This window comes from Lygodium microphyllum, chromosome 1 (genome assembly GCF_053477565.2).
Source record: "Lygodium microphyllum isolate KBCC chromosome 1, Lygodium_microphyllum_v1.1.10, whole genome shotgun sequence".
NCBI classification, from domain to species: domain Eukaryota; kingdom Viridiplantae; phylum Streptophyta; class Polypodiopsida; order Schizaeales; family Lygodiaceae; genus Lygodium; species Lygodium microphyllum.
In genome coordinates this window covers 103,390,984-103,412,221 of record NC_141135.1, presented here as the reverse complement: position 1 = coordinate 103,412,221, position 21,238 = coordinate 103,390,984, and the positions used below count along the sequence as shown (strand labels likewise).

General features: G+C 43.4%; 1 protein-coding gene across 1 annotated transcript in view; it reads right to left on the bottom strand.

Annotated features, from left to right (window-relative positions):
* Nucleotides 1–8,398: 8,398 nt before the first annotated feature.
* LOC148041477 (uncharacterized) overlaps nt 8,399–21,238 on the bottom strand; it is a 60,386-nt gene continuing 47,546 nt past the window's right edge. Inside the window, exons 8-10 of the mRNA XM_087688376.1 lie at nt 12,104–12,154; nt 11,778–11,990; nt 8,399–9,398 (exon numbers count right to left, since the gene is read on the bottom strand). Coding sequence (XP_087544502.1) covers nt 9,120–9,398; nt 11,778–11,990; nt 12,104–12,154 — 543 coding nt within the window. The 3' untranslated portion in view covers nt 8,399–9,119. The remainder of the gene's footprint in view (nt 9,399–11,777; nt 11,991–12,103; nt 12,155–21,238) is intronic.

Genomic DNA, 21,238 nt, shown 5'->3' with positions numbered 1-21,238 from the left:
AGGGAGAGAAGGTATAAAAGGTTTCCTATTGCATGAACAAAAGATTTTGAAGACCCATGTGCCATCTTCTATCCAACAACAATGACTCTCCCACCTTCTGCAACCTACAATCCAATGCCCATGAGGATTTTATCTAACCAATAGGACCATCAGTCAGGGTATACCAACAATGATCTGCTCTGAGTAGCTTCATTACCAACTATACCTTTGACTACCAACCCAAGTACCAAGTCGCATTTTATATTAAGGAATACCACCCCCCCTCTAAGCATAAGTTCATGATGTCCCAAGCATTCAATCTCTTCGATGCAAATTGAAGTATGCTACCTATGACAATGAGTATAATGGGACTCTAGGAGGACGGTAATGTTAACCTCCAATGATGAAGAAGGATGCAAGTCTAGTAAATCATATTGTGGCAAATTGAAGGAAAGGACTATATTTTTAGGAGTGTATCATATTAAATTAGGCATTGTCATCCTACGATATGCAATGTTAGTGTACTCCAATTATATTTCAATTGCACTTTTATTTTTGAAATATTATTTGAGAGATGGGCTCACTCCCATGAAAATTTTAAAATATCCTAGAATATATAGTAAGACCCATAGCCATGTGAGATTGTGAGCATTAAGCTTCTGTTCACTTTAAGTAGGATCGGTCTTGTAACATGAAGTACATGCATATATTAAAAAGGGACTAGGCAAGAGCCTAAAAAGTGAATAGGATGTCCAATATATGGAATGAACCCTAAATCCAAACCTATGTACAAAAGTAAAAAAGTGAATAGATGAGCTCATTCTTGTGTGTGCAATTTTGAGAGCTACCTTCTTCAATCCGTCCTATCCTTTTGTGCACCACATTGAGAGTGGCAGAGTGAGGGTGTGAGAGTGAGAGTGCATGTGGGGCTTAGAGAGTGAAGGTTCTCTTCTATCTTACATTCTTCATTTCTTCCCCTTCTTCTTCCATACCTTGGAAGGTAAGAGGTAGAGTGTATATCACCTTCCACTCTATACTTCCTCTTTTTGTTGGAGCATTTCTCCCAAGGAATGGTACCATAAGTTTAATGCCTTCATGAGGTCTCAAGGATACACTAAAATTGAGATTGATTACAGATTATACACACAAAAGACTATGGGATGATAATCTTTTAATCTTGATAATTTATGTGGATATTTTTGTTGGGAAGTCACGAGTCATGGATGTGGATACATTGAAGAAAAGTTTGCATGAAACCTTTGATATGACAGACTTGGGGAATACACATCACATTCTTGGCATGTAGATTATGAGACATAGGCATAAGAAGATTCTCTATTTGCCTAAAAAGAATTGCATTGGGAAGGACCTTGAGTGTTTTAATATGGAGAGGGGGAAGGCTATCAATGTTCTATTGCCTCCATATTTGAAACTTAGCCAAGAGGACATCCCTAAGTTGGATGATTAAAAAGCCAAAATAGCCATGGTTTCTTATACATTCATGGTTGGTAAATTAGTGTATGCTATGGTTGCCAGTTACCAGATGTCCAGACATTGCCTATGCAATGGGAGTGGTTAGCGAGTTTATAGCAAACCCTAGCAAGAAGCATAGGGAAGCAATAAAGAGTATCATGCAATACTTGAATGGTACTAGAGGTATGTGCATATACTTTGGAAGGAAATGATACATCTATTCTTGGGTATGTAAATGTTGATTTTGTAGGGAATAAGGACTTTAAGAAGTGCATGATAGGTTTTGCCTTCACATTCACAAGAGGTGCAATGTCATGGGCCTCTCAATTAGCCATGTACAACTTTATTTGTATGCAACAATAAAATTGAAGGAGTCATCATATCATTTTTTGGAAAAAGACAATAGAGGGAAACTTGTTAAATGAAAAAAGAGCCCATAGACCTAGCTAAATGTGTTCCTTTTTTATGATGCTACTTCCCCATTGGTGATCCTTGTTGTATCATTTTTGGAAAAATACATTAGAGGGAAACTTGTTGAATCAGAAAAGGGCCCATACACCTAGCCAAATTTATCCATTTTTTATGATGCTACTACCCCATTGATCTAGGTAAAGCTAAAAGCCGATCAAAGTTGAAGTAAATTTATCCCTTTTTTATGATGCTACTACCCCAGTGATCTGGGTAAAGTTAAAATCCAATCAAAACTCAAGTTACAATGCAAAGTTTATTTCCCCATATCTATCCAACAACCATATACCTTATGGCTCCATATCCTACATTGCAATAATCTCAATGTAGTATGCATCATGTATACTATCTTGATATAGACATTATTCCTTCAATGTGTCCTAATCAAATCATTTTTAGATACAATATATAATTGTCCCAACAGATGCATTGTAATGGTAGCATTGTATCAATTATTTTGCAATCCCATTGATGTATTCATGTATTCCATGCTACATCAAGCGTGAGCCTAAGGTTGAGTAATTACACCACATATCACGTAGATAACCTATAAACATAAGCAATTGTCTCAATCAAAATGCATGAGTACATGTGCTCTATTGCTAGAGTACAACTTGGTGTACACAACAATTTACTCATCATTTGTAGGTTACAACCTTTTAGGTAGGATGCGAACTAGACCCAAAAAGTTTCACCATAGAGGTCATTGACTAGTTATTACTCCTATTCTTAGGTAAGATCATATTGTTGCTCATCCAAATTGGGAGGAACCATGAGCAAGTCAACCAGAAAAAATGCAACAACCAATTTATGAATTGCCCAAATTCATAAAACCAAGTCGACAACTACCTAACTATATGAAACTAGCGAGAATGATAGGCACCCTAATGCATAACAACAAATAGAATAGAGCTAATCTTAAGGCATACTCCAAAAGATGAGATATTCCTTAACAAATGCCTTATGACATATGGAAACTCATAGGTTCCTTGTTATAAGGAAATTCATAGATACCTTGTTATATGGAAACTCATTGATACCTTGTTATATGACATGAATTACCTTGTTATATAGGGAAAATCCATTTAACAACATGCAAACTCATAGATACCCATATAAGACGACACAAAGCTTTTCAAAAAAAGAAAATTTGATGATATCCCAGATACTTATGAGATTTTTACTATGCAAAGATCATAACCATTTAAAACAATTCATTACTCCGTATCTATGAGTATGTATACAACAATAACACCATATACATTCTAGCCCCTTGTCCTAAATTGCAATTGTTTTAGGGCAATATGCGCCATGTGTGATGTCCTAATATATACATTATGCCCTAGATATGTCTTAACTAAATCTCTTACATGTACACAGTACAATTATCTTAAAAAATCCATTGTCATGATGGAACTATACTAGCTTGTTTGCAACCCCATTGAAGAAGTCATATATTCCATTCTATAGCAAAAATCATGAGCTTGAGGCTGAGTTCTTACACAATTGACTCAATTAAAATACATGAGTACATGTAAGTACAACATGCAAATAATAGTTTAGTAATCACTTGCGAGATACATTAGGTAGGATACTATCCAACAGTCCCAAAAAGATTCACCATAGAGGTCACTAACCAATCATTACTATTATCCTTAGGTACTTGTTCAACAAATCCAATAGAAATGTAAATCACACTATCATTTCCTAAGGGTCTGGTACAATCATTGCATTGACATTACCACTAATGGCAATCACTCAATGAAAAATGAGGAACAATGATCAAAACCATGTAGCATGACCCTATGTTCTACACTGGAATTTTGGTTCATGCCATCCTCATCACTCGAGTTCTTCTATACCCTTCCAAATTTGAGCAACATCTCTTGTTGGACAAATGTTGCTAAAAGAAGAACTTCGTGTAGTAAGCAAACTAGAAGGCCCAAATCTACTCAATGACCTACCTCCATAAACTCACATGCTAACCGTTCAGTTTAGATGCACTTGTTAAACTCCAATTTAACCCCAAATTTTTTGATTGGTGGCTTCTTCAAACCACCTCATGAAATGTTTCTTTTTAAGGTTACACACCTTTTCTACATAGAAAATCACAAATTATTTATTGCTTGTATTTATATATTTTTTCTTAAAAAACACATACACATACACATCTTAAACCCAGCCAACATACAACTAAGAAGTTGTCCATCTTCACTAAGAGGGGGGAAATTGTATTGAATCGTGCAAATTTGTGATGTAATGACAAAATCATTGTTTTCAATTGTATTGAATTGTCTTTTGTTCTCATAATTCTCACAACTTGTTATTGCAAATGACAACTCCTCCTAAAAGAATGATTTACATTCAATTTCCCACATTAATCAATGACCCTAGGATCAAAAAAAAAAAATTCATTAGCATAGATCGATGCGACAAGTACAACTTACAACCCACCATATGGGGTCTAGGGGATCTTAAATTTCAGCTCATTAAAAACATTGAGGAGGTAGTTAATGACAATGGCATTGCTATGAAATGTGGGAACATGCATGGCCTGCAGACTTACACTACATTGTGCAGTGAACCAACTCACTTAATCACATGCATGAGTTTCATTCCTTAATTATGACCTTAACTCTAAACCATGTGGATTTGATGGACACACTTAAGAAAAAAATTGTTGGTGATATTGTTGCATATGTTAGTGGTATAGAGTTTTAAAAGATAGGGTTGCCTCACTCTCATACATTGTTGATTTTGAAGATGATATTCAAGCCTTCGACAACAGAGCATTATGGCGGAATAGCTTGCACTGGGCTACCAAATAAAGAGAAAGCCCTTGCTTTGCATGAGACTTTGAGTAGCTGTAATAGACATGGACCCTGTGGACCATTTAATTCATGCAATCCATGTATAAGTGAAGAAAAGTGTATAAAGGGGTACCCAAAGAAGTTTGTCTAGGAATCCATTGTTAATGATATTGGTTATGTTAATTATAGGAGACACGATGATGGTAAGTGTATGAACATTAGGGGTAGTATCATTGATAATAATTAAATCATGCCTTACAATCCCTACCTTTTTAAAAAAGTGCAATGCACACATCAATACTAAGATATGTTTCACTATCCCATTAGTGATGTATCTTTACAAGTACATTTATAAAGGGGATGATAGAGCTATAGTTAGGGATGCATATGTAAGAATAGAAGGTGACAATACAAATTTTTTGGTTCAAATGTTTGATGATATTGATAAATACCTTGATGGTCGCTGTCTCTTTGGCTCCAAGGCATGTTGGGGCATTTTGGATTATCAACTTCAAAATGAGAAGCATGATGTTCAAGTCCATTTGCGAGGATAAAACACAATGGTGTTCAAAGATGGTGACAATGTGCAAGATGTGGTTTCTGATTATAATGTTAGGAAGACTACTCTTAGGGAGTGATTTTCTTGCAATCAATAGTATCACAAGCGAGGACATTGTTGTACCAAGATTTCCCTACTCGATGGGTTTGGAATGCAAGCGAAAGGGCTTGGACAAAAAGAAAGAAAGGATATACCAATGTCCAGATGTTCTTTATATCACCAACAAGTGGTGAACGGTACTATTTGAGAATACTCCTAATAGTTTGCAAGGGCTACTACATGTCTTTCGAGGACTAAAGAATTGGTCAATCAATGTTGTATCCCACATTTAAGAAAGCTTGCGCATCGATGGATATGTTGGAGATGATGATGAATGGTTTCAATTTTTGTAAGGGAGGCCTCAAACACAATCACATAATCTATTTTTGTGACAATATTGGTGTTTTTGCGAACTGTGCTTAGAAGGTTGTGGGAGATATTTGAAGTTCCACTTCCAAAGGATATTGTTTAAAGATCCGAAATGGCTGGCATATAGCGTGACCGACTAAAGTCTAAGGTGGGAAATGAATCCTTGAGACACCTGCAATCACTCTTGAGACAACATGGCTAGACTATGTCTGATTTCCTCAGGATTCTTAAAATACAGTTGTGAAGCAGAGTATTGCAGGGCAATCATCTTATTCTTGAGGAGCTTAATATGATCAATCCAATGAGGCACAAATTGTTGAATTTTTTAAATCACAACTCAATGAAAGGCATCCTACTACATTTCACGTTCTTCTTGGTGCCTCACATGCCAGTGATAGCTTCTTTTTGGATGGTTTTAGAGAGGTAGGCAAGACGTTTCTTTACAATTGTATTTTAGTAACATTACGTGCACATGGTCATTTGGCTTTGGTAACTGCATCATCAAGGATTGATTGATACGTTGATGTTGCAAAAAGGTCACACGATGCACTCAAGATTCAAAATCCCCTTGCAATTGGAGGGCCGCTCTATATACAACATACTCGTGCAAAGTGACCTAACAAGGCTATTAAGAGAGGCTTGCCTCATTTTGTGGAATGAAGCTCCGATGATGCACCATTATGCTTTTGAATCCCTAGATAAGAGTTTGAGAGATATCATGTCTTGCAATCGATCTTTTGGTGGGAAGATAGCACTGTTTGGAGGTGATATAGATAGATCCTATGTATTGTGATCAAGAAAGGTTATAAGGACATTGTGAGTGCATCCCTTTGTTATTGGACTTTGTGGTAGCATGTGATAATTTTGAGCCTGATGCAGAACATGAGTGTGACAACAATGGCTTCAAGATATTGGAGATGGTATTGGCTTGACAGACACTACAAATAGAGTTGCATTGCCTGAAAGCATAGTTACACAAGAGGCTTCAATTGTGGATTTCATTGCATGTGTGTATAATGACTTTTTCAATGTACATAACCAAGCAACTTTCTTTGCTGAAAGGGTGATTCTTGCTCCAAGGAATATACAAATGGAAGAGATCAATTTGGAAGCATTGTGTTTGATGCTAAGAGATATGAGGTAGTATTATAGTGCTAATCATTTTACTAATACTAATGATAATATGTTTCTCTATTGCATAGAATATTTGAATTCTCTTGATCTCGAAGGTGGGTTTCCACTGCATTTATTGCTCTTGAAGGTTAATGCACCAATTATTTTGCTTCGAAACTTAAACCCTATGAAAGGCATGTATAATGGAACGATGTTGATATACAAGGCTTTTAGTAGTAAGATTTTGGAAGCTAAGATCATTACCAACATAAACATTGGTGCCATAATGTTCATTTCAAGAATCACTTTCATTCTCATACGACCTTGCACTTTCCCTTCACTATGAGGCAATACCAATTTCTATGCAACTAGGATTCTCTATGACTATTAACAAGGCCCAAGGACAAACTTTGGCTTCAATGGGGCTCTATCCTAAGTTGGTCATAGGCAAATTGTATGTGGCCTTTTCTCGAGTGAAATCCTTTGATGAGCTAGAGATCTTTGCTACAAAATAAAGATCATTGTGAAAATTCCAATGTTAATATTGTGTAGAAGGAAATCTTGCAAAGAGTTTTATCACCTTATACTTGCTACTTGTATCACACTTGATTACCTTGAACACTTTTGTTGTTTACAAACTAATTTCATCTTCGTTTTCTTTATCTTTCCGCTTTTGTTTTGTAGGAAAATGAAAACCTTGATGTTTGGTTACTACCACACATCTCAAACTCAAATGAGATTAGAAGAGAAATTCGTGCATTTGATGCAAGACCCTAAAATGCAAAGATCTCTTACAAACATGTTTAAGCACCTTGAGTCTTCCATTTGTTCGGAGTTATAAAGGCATACACTTGTTTAGTATTTATGAGGGATATGTGTAGTGTTATTATGTAACATCCCCTATCTACAACCACATTATATCTCAACCACACTAGAGAAGAATCCCTCCTCAATGGAAACGATGGGAGTGTTGTGACCTATGCTGCATCAACTAAATATGAATTTCGACCAAGGTATTTCCTATGCATGCATTGTAATTTCTTTTTGTTTCCTACTCATGGCTTGCACTCTTGCTAATGTTGCATTATTGTGGCAACAAATGCCGTGTTTTGTAAAGTGCAATCCACGTACAATAGCTCAACTAAAATTTCAATGCCTCTACATGTGGAAAAGAGAACAGATGCTATCATTGATAACAATGCTCGCAAAAGAAAAGTTATTCAAAGACTAAATAATAGTGGAAATATGTAATGTTCCTTAAGATTTCATTGTTCCCCCCGCGCCCCCCCCCCTTTTGAAATCATGCATTGTTTGTATTAATATATTACTTTACTTATTATATTGTTTCAAAATAATAATAAGTGAGGATGAGGTGTCACTTTGGCTCATGCACAAATAAGGGGCATACCTTTGTAGTTGTGAAAAGAAACAAGCATAAGAGTATGGTTGACGCATGATTTTTAAACCTAGACTAATAAAAAATGAGTAGCAAAATGGAGTGAGTGTTGTAGCTTGGAGCACTACTTCAACTTGACCGGGTGAGCTACTACACCCATTTGCGCTCTCTCCTCTCTCTGTGTGGGCGTGGGCGTGCGCGTGGGCAAGCAGAAGATTTAAAGTAAAGGCTGCAGGAGGAAAAGATTTAAACTAAGTGGCAAATCAGAAGCCCCGTTGCCCTTTAGTTTAAATCTGATGGAACTCTTGCATGCTTTCTTTTCACGCGATGTTTTTGGTAAGGTGCCACGGCACCCAACGTAAATCATCTCACAAACCCTGTTGCCCCCCTGGGTGTGACAGGACAGGCGGGGCCCTTACAAGGTCTTACCCGTCGAGACGAGAGAGAGAGAGAGAGAGAGAGAGAGAGAGAGAGGCGCGCAGGCATTTGTTTGTTTGGTGTCCATTTGACTTTCTAATTCTTCAGCTTTAACGTGGGGTTTACATGCCGGCCAGAAAAAGGCCAACCGTGCATCCGATGCCACTCCAACTTCTGTTCTTTGAGTTTTGTTCGTGATTTATCGGTAAAAAAATGAATTACAGGACAGCATCCAGCTTTCTATGCAAACTCGGTGGGTTTTAAAGCATGGCATATAAACAGCGACTACCATTCCACTCTCAGCACGATGATGATGATGATGATGATGACTTCCATCCTTCGAGCAGCTCAAAGCTTTTCACCCGATCGTTGTACGACCACCCAACCTTGAGCAGGAGTTTGAGGGGGGCACGGGCATTTTGATCACCACCAAGACCCGAATCAGACATAGAGCATTCCTCTCTCATGTTGAAGGAGAGACACCGTCTTCTACAAATCACCCAACCTTTGACGGCAAGCTATTTGCGTACAATGCAGCACAATTCATTATCTCATCTCTGCAGGGTACATCGAGGCTTTGAGTGCCTTGCAGGCCACTCTGAAGAAAGTCTGCTGGAAGCTCACTGTTAAGACCTGCATTCGCTCTCATAGTTGGCGTGGGTCCGTCACTAGCAGCTAGATTTGGGGTGACTCTTGAGCTTTGTCCACTGTCCTGCAGTGTCAGCTGCTGGAGTCGTGCTCTCACAAGTTTAGATGCCAATTCAGAGTCTCCGACCTGGAACACGTTCAGAAACAGTTTTATCAAACAAAAAATAAAGTAACACATGATAGGTACTATGCAATGCATGGTAGGTACCATGTCCGTACGGAGGTTACATCTAACATTAGAGACTAAAAAGATTCTACAATGAAAAATGTCTGTGAAACAAAAACAAATCAAGCTTATGCACAAGTGATGTAGAGTACGAACCAGCCAATAGACTCTGAAAGTTTTTAACTTCAATGTATGGTTAACCTAAACTGATTGGTGTATATGAAACAGTTGCACTATGTCTTTATTTTGGGGACGTGAATGCATCAGATATTGCCCCATCAGAAACAAACAGTGAACATTTCAAGCATATCTTGCTACCTGGACTTCTTTGAGCTGCAAATCAAATCAATAAATTTACTCATTATCCTGCTGCAGCTAGGCAGAAATGGACTCGACAAAAACAACTGCCCCACCAAGTTTCCGAACTGTTTCCCTATGTTTTAACTCAACATCTGACTGCCACAACAAGGTCAACAGGTTTGACTTGGATCACTACAATGATGAATTAACTGTATGACCTGATGCTATTGTGAATCATTCCCTGGTATGTTCTCATTGTGCTAAGACCTGACCCAGCTGTTCCTGGAGCATTGAGGTCTTAGACTCACTGCACAGCAGGGTCCAAGGGCGTAGGTGTCTATAGGTCAAGATGAGCACTCAGAAAGATAAGACATTCCACACCATCAGCAGAACAGCGGTTGGATCCCTGCAGCTAGAGATGTGGTAGGACTCATGTTCACTCTCTCGGAGATCCTGGCAGCATCTGTGTATGTACTCAGAGAGACTCAGGGCTCCTTGATTTGTCCTCACCAATCGGGGGGTTATCGGCAGCATTCAGTGTGCATTTGCAACAAATTTCAGCATGGCCAGATGCTACAGAGGTTGACTGATGGAATTCGTCTACTTCGCAAGGGGGTGCATAGACAGACAAGGTATGCCACCTAATCACTCTAATGACCACATCCTGCAAGACTTTCACAAAGCGCCTGCTGGAAGTCAATCCTCCTAGACTCAATTCATGATACTTGGACTGGGTTTATCACAGAATCCTTGAGTTTTATGTTACCTTTCAGATTAACCAACATGCATGATACAATCATGATCCTTATGCTTAGTGACCTTAGACATTTCCTATGAAAAGTTCTCTATCCAAGCATATCAACCCCCCAGTATCACTGAGATAGCACCACAGTTTGCACACATATTCTTACCTAGTAGGCCATTATTCTTTCATGAAGTACCATAGCCTACTTTTGGGCAAGGACCACATGTCACCATGCCTATCCACACAGTGTCGCATAGTTGCAGGCTCCATTTCTGCCTTCCCACCTCACCCCTCTTATGGGACACCTCACAATTCTTTTCACACAACCACATCTGCAAACCCTGCTTTCACTGTCAACACCCATTTCCAACAGGTCTTACTTCATGACTTGGTCTAACTCAGTGCACCATGTTCTAGACTCACAAGACCTTCAGGACCTTGTCCAGGGGCTGGAATCCTAGCCCACAACCTAAGGTATCATAACAGTTATTACAAAGCTTGTTTGTGGAAAACCATAATCATCTGATCAATGGGAAATTGAGAAGTTGCATGTAGCTCAATCTGTATAAATGCACAATCCTATGAAGCAAACAAAAAAAAAGTGGAAACCTGCATAAAAGGGTTGTGAAGGGTGTTAGCAACATGTAAGTTCAAGGGGATTCTAAGTGCTCTCCAGCAGCATCATACTCCCATACAGCCTGGTCATAGTCAAAGGGATCCTGAATGCTCTCCAGCTGCATCATACTCGTGTACAGCCTGGTTGCAGTTGTAAGTTTCTACACCATACTCCCAGCCCCCACGCAAAGTAATCCAACCAGTAGACAAGCCTCCCAAAAATTGGTATGAGAGATCAATGTAAGATGGTAGGTCAATGGACTCACAACCCTTGCACTAGGAATGAATCTATCATATAGTTGAGTAAGAAGAAAGACAACCCTCAAATGGAGATCACTTGCATCCACAACTACTCAATGCAGATTACTTGCATGCAGATGTAGTCAATACCACAAAAAAACCATGTCTACAAAAGTCTTTTCTTAATTACCTCAATCAATGCAGTGCACAAAGTCAAGATGGGTGCCCACAAATATAATTAAAACCCAAACATGTTTGGCTTATGCACTCTCTGTATTTCTAGACTTGTATCAGTTCCTTGTGCATAGCATGGGTCCTGCCTAATTGAGAATGATAAGATAAAAGGGGTCACTTCACACAAGGTAAAAAAAGTTACAAGAGCAGTCTGTTGTGACCATGCTGGACAAATTTTTCAATGTAGGTTGCAACTTGTGACTCACTTTATTAGAGGCTGCCATCTCCACATCCCTACTAGTAACAGTTCTTTGGATACGATCCCTGACTAGGGAAAGCTTTTGAGCTTTCAACTCCTCCTCCAGGGCAACCTTTTCCCCTTTCATCTTATTTAGTTCAGCCAGCAGCTGGTTAACTGTGTTCATCAAGTCCATTTTCTCAACAGGAATTCGACCATTGCGAGGCTGTCGTACCAAAAACTGAGACAATAACAATAATGTCAAACAACTTCACAAAAGATATGAGACACAAATACTAATGATTAACACGATTAACAAATAAAATGGCATCATGAAAAGAAAATCACAAGTACCTTCTGACTAAGCTTGAGGGTTTCAAGTTCAGCTTTGGTCTTCTCATTATCCTAAAAGAGTGCATGCAAAAACATCATAAATTAATATTTCCACTCCTGCCTGCAACATTAAGTCTCCCTCCCTCCCACCCACACATACACAACCTCTCTCTCTCTCTCTCTTTTCCGTAAAAGGTAATTGTATTAATTACGAAAAAAAATACAAGATTACTGGATTACAAGATACATGATGACACAAAGCCATCATGTGAAGAGGTTTTCTCTTTCTCTCTCTCTCTCTCTTTTTCTGATTACAAGATACACGAGGGCCCTAGGCCAACGTGTGGGGAAGCCCTGTAGTAATGCATTGAAAAGGGTACACCAATCATGGCAACGACCCAGAGGCAATTGCCATATGCCACGGATACAAATCCTCTCGAGGGAGCAAGTCGGAGTGTCGGATGATATCTAGCTGCCAATGCAAGAGCCCTTTAAGCCTGGCAATATGTCGGGGTACATTAGAGGCCGAATCAAAGAGAAAAGCATTGCGCGTGGTCCAAATGTGCCAGCATCCCCAATATCTGAAAAAGTGAAATAAGATCTTCTCATGCAACTGTGGCGGCGCGGGATACTTCGGGCGCACAAAAACCTAGTCGAAAGGAGTTGCAAGGATCCCACCACCGCGCGCCAAATGTGCGACAAGAGTGACCAGATATTCTTGGTGAGCGGGCAAGAGAGAAAACGATGTCGGGCCGATTCCGCCGGTGTGGTACACAAGAAACAATTGCCATTCGAGATGCGACGCTTGGCAAGGGCCGAGGCCAGAGGAAGACCACCAATCATTACCCGCCAAAGAAAAACCTTGCATTTGAAAGGTGTCTTATTTAGCCAGCCCTCCATCAGCGTTCTGTGCCACTATGACAGCGATTTCCGCAGTCCCCAAACAGTGTTAGCTTTCTCTCCTAGCCATTGGTGATCTCGAACAAGAAGATGATACACCTGATTAGTAGAGGCCTTTTCCAGACTCAGGCGGCCTGCAAGGTCCCAGTCCTGCCAAGGGCGATCCACAGTCAAGGCAGGAAAGGGTTGCCGACCCTGAAGCTTCGACGAAAGCTGCTCCCACAAATCACGGTATCCACGCGGGATCTTAAAGAGTCGCCGAGCAGTCCGAAATGATACGAGGACATTGCGAGTGGCAAGGGTAGCATCCGCAACCGACGTCACACCTAAACGGGCCATGCGATTAAATCTTGGTCTGAGTTGATGTTTATCTTCCCATGAAAGGAGTCTCGATACTGCCAACAATTCCAGCTGAAAGGAGTTAGTCTGCAAGCGGTCCCCTACTGGGTGCCAACGGGCCTTTTGGAGCACCACTTTCCAAGAGCCGACCAAGTGCAATAACAAAGAGGAAGAGGGACTGGAAACACGAGAGTCAGCATTAAGGACATGCCACCAGGAGGCCCGAAGCCGTGTGTTGCCATGGCGGAGCCGGCTGTCCTCAAGAAAATAACGGGCTATGATGGTCCAAGGGTGATGATCCACACACATGGCACGAAAAAAGGACCAACGGAGAGCTAACATATGAGTGTGTGCATCCAAAATAGCTCCTCCACCCATGCGCTTAGGGGTACATGCGTGTGACCATGAAATCTAGGAAATGCCGGCCTGTAGTGAATCCTTCTTCCATAGCATGAAACGGATGGGATGAGTGAGGGCCTTCAAAGTAGTAGGAGTCCATGGCAACAAAGGCAGGAAATACGTTGGCATTGGAAGCATGATTGTCTGGGCCACTTTGAGGCGGACATGGAATGGCCACGCTTGTGACTTCCAATACATAAACATCGCCGCCAATTTTTGTGAAATCCACTCCAGCAGGGCTTTTGGCTGTACATCCACCCCCAATGGGTATCCAAGATGCCTGACAATGGAGCCACGGGAAACCACCTGGCCTTGCCAGCCTAAGGACTGCAAATCAGGCTCCGTACAACTGAGAATGGCTGACTTAAGGGCATTGATGCGAAGCCCAGAGGCCTGACCAAAGAGTGTCCAAACATCTAATGCCCTTCGAATGTTGTCCCTGTCCGCCTGCAAAATCATAAAGGTGTCATCAGCCAAAGATTGGCTAACGAAGTGCTGACCCAATGGAAGAGACAGCCCGGCCAGCTGGGCAGAGGCTGCCATGGAGGATAACATTGAAAGGACTGGGTGAGTCGCCAGGGCAAAGAAGAGAGGGCTCAAAGGACAACCCTGTCTGACCGAGCGTGCAAGGACAAATGGCTCTGTAACTCCACCATTAAGCATAACTCTGGAGGAAGCCTCAGCACTAATGGTGTAGATCAATCGGGACATTCGGGTACCAAAGCCCATAGCCGACATGAGGTCTGCAATGAAAGACCAGTCCACATAATCAAACGCCTTTTCCAAGTCCAATTGGATCAATACCACTTCCTGACCGGAGTGCCGCGCATAGTCAATAGCCATTTGCACATTTAAGATATTATGCAGAATGTTGCGGCCCTTAATGAAACCATATTGGAGAGGATGCACAATAGCTGGAAGGTGCTTGTGGAGCCGATTCGCTAGCACTTTGGAGTAGATTTTATACATGGAGCCCATCAAAGAGATTGGTCGCCAGTGTTGCAACTTTGACGGCGAAGGGACCTTTGGAATTAGTTTGATAAGGCCTTCTTTCCATGAGGAGGGCATGACCCCCGTTTCCCACACCTACTGAAACATGGCCACCAATGGCTTCACCAATTGCGTGGCCGAGGTCTGAAAGAATTCATTAGTGAGACCATCCCAGCCAGGACTTTTATCATTCGGCAGGTGCAACAAAACGTCCATAACCTCTTCCTCGCAAATATCCGTCTCCAAAGCGGCTTGCATATCAACTGGAACCTGCTGGCGGACCAGATGATAGAAGACCGCGCGGGCATGCGTAACCTGGTTAGAAGGCGAGGAAGAGGAACCAAGAAGTTCCATAAAATAGTTTCTGCACATAGTGACAATGGTCTGCGGATCCGTGACCATGCGACCTTCCGAATCCTGGAGTCTGGTCATATTTTCGCGGGCCGGAGACGCATGCAAGGCGCGAAAGAACTTATGAGACTGGCAGGCGCTATCTTGCATTGTGTCCATCAAGTTGTGCAGCTTGGCCTGTTGATAAGATTTCAACTGAAACACTGGAATAAGATGGGCCAACCGCCTCTCCAGAGACAACAGAAAATCATCATCAGGGAAATCCGGGAGCAAGGAACGGACCAAAGCCAGTAAGTCTTCTGCTGCATGTTGACGTCGGCGGCAAAGCGAGGCATGATGGATCCCATACTGGCGAGCAACCCGCTGCACATTAGAGAGCAGCCGTGCAAATGAAGGCCAGCCCTCAGAGGTGAAGTCCAATAAGAACCTCTCAATCAGCTGCTGCATATAGCCCTGGAAAATTGAATGCTTCAAATAAGAGGAGTTGAAACGTAAAGGGAGCCTATCCAGGAATTGCACAAAAGGTGCAATAGAGTGTGCCCGCATCTCAAGCTGGAGGGGGAAATGGTCTGACAACGCATATTGCCGCAAGACCTTCATTTCCAGCATGTCGGGAAGAAAGTCATCGCCCTGCATTATATACATTCTGTCCAGTCGCGACCAGGTAGTTGCATATTGTGCGGAATAAAAAGTAAACCCTGAAAAAGAAGGGTGAAGCCACGACCAAAGATCTTGCTTGAGCACGTGCAAAGCAAAGGAACTCCACACCCGGCTTTCCGGCGTATCCATTACCGAATGCCCTGAAGTGGACTGAGAAGAGTCAACACACATATTGAAATCTCCCATCAAGAACCCCCTTCGGCCGAGTGACATGGAGCCCTGCAAAGTGGACCAAAGATCCCGTCGGGATGCGGGATCATTCGGAGCATAGAGGCCCAACAGCCATAAAATCTCTCCTTCAAATAAGACTTCGATCACCAGAAAGCGGCCCTGCACATCATTTTTAACAAGGACAGGCTGATATTTCTCATGGACAATCATCAGCACGCCCGAATAGTGCGTAGCATGGGTCCCTGCATAAAACAGGCGGAATCCATGACAATCCATCACTTTTCCTGCTTCACCGTGACTTTTGTGCTCAACTGCACACAATACATCCCACTCGTTCTCGTGCAAGACGGTCCACATGGCATGTTGCTTATGGCGAGAGCAAATGCCTCGCACATTCCACGTGGCTATCTTCATGTATCCTCAAAGAAGGAAGTCAGGAACGAGGCACCTGCTGCCTCGATTTCACCTTTTCCGCGAGAGCATCCAGGACACCCTCATCCAGAAAATCAGCCAATACTGCAAAAGAATTCTGGCGACCTGCTTTGGAGGTAGAAGGGAAATCCACTGCCTTGGGAGAGGGGCGGGGATAACGCCGATCCCAGGGTGTAATAACATTTCCTTTGGCATCGAACGCCAGCTTGGCAGGTGGGCCTTTGGGGCCGTCGGTATAGGCTCTCCTTGGAGACTGATTGCGGGGGCCCGACGGGGCCCTAGGACGTGCAGCCTGCTGTGAAGTGGCCATTTCTTTCCGGCGCGTATACGTGCGCACGGAATCCTGGGAAGCGGGAGGCCCAGGATCCGCCAGGCCTGCATCCAACTTTTTACCTTTTTGAGGACGTGCCTCAATCTAGTCAGTGCGACGGGAATCCACACTCAGGACCTGTTGTTTGCCTTTATCCATGACATGAGGAGACTGAAGGGCTTCCTGGGGCGTGGCATCAAGCACCATGTCGTCCTTGGGCAGCACAACCTGTGCATCGTCCGAAGACGATTGCTTTTCAGGGCATTCGGCCATGAAATGCCCCAATTTACCACATGAAAAGCAGTGGCCCGCAAAGTTGCCCCATTTTAAGCGAAAATACAAAGGATGCATGCCCGAACAATTGAGGCGAAGCCACGCGGGCCTTTTCCTGGCCGTGTCCCATAGCATGCATAAACGGTTGCGGTTCATCGCCCTGAGGCTTGGGGGAACCAGCACTGTTCCCACAACTGCCATCTCATCCTTCAACATGGGCCAATAGACCGCCGGACAGTTTTCCACCTCTACCCACACCGGGCATTCGTGTTGAAGCAGACGCTGGAAGTCGGCCATGGGGCGCCATGGCACAACATGAACCAAGCGGCGATCAAAGAATAGCGGCAACTTGGACAGGAGCTCAGCGCGATGCGTTTCCGATTTCAGCAGGACCTCATAAAACCCGCGAGGTCCAAGGAAGATCTCCTCAACAAACTCCCCTTGCAATAGATGGTGCAGCCACTGGCGAATATGCGAAAGCACTGGGATCCTGCCAGTGAAGAAAAGTATAACTGCACGGTCATAGAACACCGAGAAGGATCGCAAGACTGATTTGGGGTCCACCGTGACTTCTAGCACATCATCCGTTCCCGCAACAGAAAAAGATTCGGTATTATGCTGGACATAATTGCCAAGCAGAGTATTGGCGAAGTCCAGCAAATGCTCCCAGTCGATTTCCTGCGAATCCACAGGATCAGAGGCCACTTGCGCATAGGAGCGTTCCGGAGGACTCATTGGCTCATCAGGCGTATGCTTGGAGCGTTTGCCGGCAGGCGGCTGTTCAGAACTCGGCGGCAACTCCTCCGTGCATGGCACCATATCTTCCGGCTCCTCTGCATCGGAATCAGGGCCAAGGGCTGCCACCGTCCGGTCAAGAAAATCCAAATCCAGGCCAGCCACACTGCTGTCTTCACACAGAGGGCGAGCTCTCTCTCTCTCTCTCTCTCTCTCTCGTTGTCTCTCTCTCTCTCACTCGCTCTGCAGGTCCCGCAGACCTGCAAAATCAGTGCACCACCCGGCTGCAGCAACAGGACTGCAACGAAGAACAGGACAGACACGCGCAGATGAACCGGGGCGCCGTGTAACGGATCAAACACAGGAGGCTTAAACGGGGCTGCGTCAGCCCTGCACGCTGACGCAGAGTAGTCAACCACAGGCGGAGCACTCTGCACAGGTCAGACGTCGACGGGGCAGGCGCCAAGGGGTCAGGCACAGGGCAGGCGTCGATGGTGCAGAGTTGAAGGGCACTGCAGGTACAGGCGACGGGCGGCGTTTAACCGGCAGGGCAGACGTCAGACGTCGACGAAGGCGGGCACACAAAGGCGCAGCAGACGTCCGGCGAGCAGTCGTGAGGCGTGGATGAAGGCGGGCGCAGGTCCAGACGACGGGTAGAGATTGACAGGTGCAGGTACAGACGGGCGGGCGTACCTGCGACAGGCGTAGCAACGGCAGGTACAGACGGGCGCAGCAGCGGCAGGTACAGACAGGTTCAGCGGCTGCGCAGAGACCACGATCTGGTCGCTAGGTCACGGGGGTTGAAGGTCCGCCATCGCTGCTCATCGCGTCTCTCAGGGCCTTCTCTCTCTCTCTCTCTCTCTCTCTCTCTCTCTTCTCTCAACATTTCACCTCTCTCTCTCTCTCTCTCTCTCACACACACACACACACACACACACACACACACACACACACACACACAAGAATGATATACTATGGGGGCTACCAAGAGATCCCATCTTCATCGATGGGGATCTAACAAAGATGTAGGAGGAGCATCCATCAGCTCACGTGCCTACAGTGATCCAGGCACACAAGGAAGGAAAGAAAGCAGTATATAGGGACAACCAAGCCATCATTGATAGTCAGGTCACCAAATAGGGATTCCCGGCCTATGAGACAACCGTATCTGAGGTATGGACAGCAGTATGAAGAGACAACCATATCTGAGGTATGGATGGCAGTATGAAACTGCAATGGCTCCTTCTGGACACATCTAGGGAGGATGGAGGAGGTGACACAGAAAAGAAGAGTCATGTTTACAGAGACACATCAAAGCCAAGAGAGAGGTCTACCCTAAGTCCATGGATACACTTGAAAGTCGGTTTACAGAGCCAGTACGAGACACCGAGGAACCACACAGGGATCCGAAGAAGCAGTACTGACCTGACATGAGCTACACGACCAGGTATGCATCATGGCACGTAATCCTAAAGTTCGATATATGTGGGTGAGGTTGGAGATCTCACGAGGTCCGATGCTATAAATCACCATGTGCTGCTTCCGCCAAAAGGATCAAAGTATGCTGATGGGGAGATATAGAAGCGGGATGGAGATGGAGATGGAGGAGTTGATAGGGAGTCACCCTTCCTAGACTTATTAAACGACATTATACACTACTTTGGATTGGGAGAGATTATTTTCATGGGAGATTTTAACACTAGGGCACAAAGTAGACAATGTGATACATATGACTTTGAGGATCCACGGAGGCTACAAGTTATGGAGGTAGAGGATGTAGACCCATGTAGGATATCAATCGACACTGGAGAAGATAGCACATGCTATGGTCAGCACTTGTTAGAGCTCAGGTCACAACATCATCTCATTATCCACAACATAAGGAAATGGCCAGGATCTAGAGCATTGACTTGCTTCCAATCCACTAGTTCCAATACAATGGACTACATCTTAGGCTCCATTAACGAAATACAACTAATCACATCCTTCACTATCTCCCCCTCCCCCCTTTGCCCAATTGGCGCAAATCATTCCTACTTATTCCTCACCATATCCACTTCCCCATACCCATAGATTCCAACCACCACCCACACCTAAACCACCACCTTCCGTTTCACACATGAGCTAGTTGACATATACAATCACCATATCTACAATGGTCTCACCAAATTTGAGCGCACAGCTCCCCTAAGGCCACTCACCTCCCACCTTACTTCCATCCTATAGTCAAATTCCCTTCAGCGCTTTCCACACTCCAAACACACTATGGAACGCACTCAACTTGGGACCATGCCCCAAAACCAATGATATGATAATGAGTCTAGGGATGGATGGCACTCCTATGTAGAGAGGCTATATGATGTACCACACCAGCCACCAATTCCATATCCTCCAACCTTACTCTACCACATCTGCCTTCTTCACATAGGATATGGTGAGAAGGGCTATAAAGCACCTACAACATGGACGATTGATGGATCATACAAGTATATAGGGTGAGAACTTCATTTATGCAGTGGACATTTTGGCCCCTCTACTTGCTTTTATATTCATTAGGGTGCTTGCTGAAGGCAATCCCCGTGAATGGACCATGCATGCCATTGTGCCTATCCACAAGTCTGGAGATCCTCTAGATCCAGGCAATTACACCACCACCATAGTGGTCCACAGCAAGATATATGGAGAAGTGATGGAGACAAAGCTGAGTGCCTATGCAAAGAGAGGAATATTGAGAGCTGTAGGACAGGCATGATTCAGCAGGCAAAAGTCAAGGAGAAGAGACTCTATTGCTGCTTTGTGGACTTCCACAAAGCTTTTGATATAATCCAATGAAATAGACTACTACAAAGGCTATAGACACTTGAAACTTCATTACACCTTATTTGGGGCATCTATGTGTTCTATGAGAGGGTGGTAAGCGAAGTCAAATGCCCAAGAGGACTTTTAGATGTGGTCTCCAGCACCATCGACATGAAGCATGGATGCCCTCTCCCTTACGCTCTTTGGACTATACATCAATGAGATAGAGGACCACACCATACAATGAGAGATGGGGTGGACATGTTGAAAATGGGGAGAGAGAGAGAGAGAGTGTGTGTGTGTGTGTGTGTGTGTGTGTGTGTGAACACAAGACAATGAGTAAGAGTAGGTAACAGTTCCACACTCAAAAGATGCAAGTACTAGAATGATAGAATGAAAGTACAATAGGTCTTAAGTAAGTTAGACCTATCCCTAACTCAACTAAAGTCAACTAAGTCTAGTACTAACTCTAAATGTGGTGTCACAACTTATTAACATAGTTGTGTTCACACTGCAAACAAACTAACTAGAACATTGGGCACTGCCCATAGAATTGGCAAATTCTAACACCTCCCTGCAATGCCACTATGATGGAAGTACAAGAAGATCAATCACCAAAGGATAGTAAGTCCAAGGACTTTCAAAAAGCCCGAAACTTCTCATAAGGTAGAGCTTTTGTGGAAATGTTGAGAACATTTTGCTAATGTAAAAACATATATCAAACTGATCTCTCCTGCATAGCATCTTTGTACCTCAATGTGTTTCATGCGAGCATGAAACATAGGATTCCGTGCCAC